This window comes from Grammomys surdaster, unplaced genomic scaffold (genome assembly GCF_004785775.1).
Source record: "Grammomys surdaster isolate TR1022 unplaced genomic scaffold, NIH_TR_1.0 125349, whole genome shotgun sequence".
Classification (NCBI taxonomy): Eukaryota; Metazoa; Chordata; class Mammalia; order Rodentia; family Muridae; genus Grammomys; species Grammomys surdaster.
In genome coordinates, this window is record NW_021620222.1 from 401,523 (window position 1) to 403,118 (window position 1,596).

General features: G+C 51.2%; 1 protein-coding gene across 1 annotated transcript in view; it reads right to left on the minus strand.

The window, feature by feature from the left end:
* Positions 1-1,596, minus strand: part of Klk5 (kallikrein related peptidase 5) — a 9,691-nt gene that overhangs the window by 3,825 nt on the left and 4,270 nt on the right. The window contains exons 3-4 of the mRNA XM_028785789.1: positions 1,043-1,299; positions 711-844 (exon numbers count right to left, since the gene is read on the minus strand). Of these exons, the coding sequence (XP_028641622.1) occupies positions 711-844; positions 1,043-1,299 (391 nt within the window). The remainder of the gene's footprint in view (positions 1-710; positions 845-1,042; positions 1,300-1,596) is intronic.

Below are 1,596 nucleotides of genomic sequence, written 5' to 3' on the forward strand. Positions count from 1 at the left end.
CTACCACTGAGCCACGCCCACAGGCCCTCACTGGGGGATTTCAGGCAAGGGCTCTACCACTGAGCCATGCCCACAGGCCCTCACTGGGGGATTTCAGGCAAGGGCTCTACCACTGAGCCACGCCCCCAGGCCTCATTCAGGGATTCTAGGCAGGGGCTCTAGCACTAAACCCCCAGCCTCATTTTTATCTTTCATTTTGAGATAGGGTCTCAGTACATCATCCAGGCCAACCTTGGACTTACTTTGCAACCTAAGCTGGCCCTTGGTTTCATTCTTTCTAACTCAGCCTCCCACATATCTTAGATAACAAGCCACACCCCACTTCTGTTTTTCCAAAATTGCCTATATGATAACTGAAAACAAATGCAGAGGCTCAATCTGTGTGAACATCATATAGAACAGTGCCCTGGAACAGGAGCCCTGTGAACATAAGCATTCCGGTGCTTAATAAAGTCCTGGTAATCAGGACGGCCCTTGATGCACTGCAGAGGGGGCTCTATGGTAAAGGTGCTTGCTGCCAAGCTGGGTGGCCTGAGGTCTATCCCTGCAACCCACATCGTGGAAGAAGAGAACTAACTTCCATGGGCTGTCCTCTGACCTGCAGACACACACACACACACACACACACACACACACACTGATAAATGTGCACACACATAAGTAAAATAAATGTAATTTTCTGGATAAGTGGGGTTGTATCCAGTCCTTACCTGGCAGGAGTCCCTTCCCTCTTCATCACCAGCGCAGAACATGGTCTTGTCTATCTGTCCTGGGTAGGATTTTTCACACCTCTCCTTGCTGAGCACAGTAATATTCAGGCATTGGAGGACTTTCGGGAAGTTATCTATTAAGCAAGAGAGTCATGATGGGCAGAGGACAAGAGAGAGCATAGCCTGGCATGCTGGTGCAAGCTTGCTGCCCAAGCTCTAGGCATGCTGTGACAGGAGAATACAGTTTTAGTCTGGGCTAGTTCGGGTTAGCCTGTGCTATGTGGGGAGATCCTTCTGTAACAGCTGGGATTAGGAGGAACCATAACACTTACTGTGGCTGCTGCTCGTTGTCCCCCAGCCAGACACCATGCACCTGGTCCCCTCGACGGGACAGTCAGGAGCAATTTCGACGGGCTTCACTGAGTGAGAGGCATGGATTTTTCTGTTCATTTTGATGAGCATGAGATCACTGGAGTGGCCAGGGTGGGAGTAATCAGGATGGGGGATGGATTTTACTCCCTGGAACATCTGCTGTCCAGACTCGTAGACAGGTGACATGGAATGGTGGCCCAGACGGATTCTGAACACTCTGAGGGATATGGCAATGCTCTATCCCAGCCCAGAACTCTGTCCCCCGTCCAAAGCAGCCTCAACCGCTCCCTGCTCTAACCCATCCTCAACCCCAATTCCACTCAGCTTCCACTCAACTTCAGCTCACTCCCAACCCCACTTCTTCCCACCCTCATCCACAACTCAACCCTGGCCTCAACCTCAACTCCTCCCACTTAAAACCCGGTTCTACACCATCATCAAGCCTAACTCTACATGTAGCTTTGTCAGCTTCTATCCTGTGTGCACCTCCATCCCTTCCACCCCATCCCAGCTG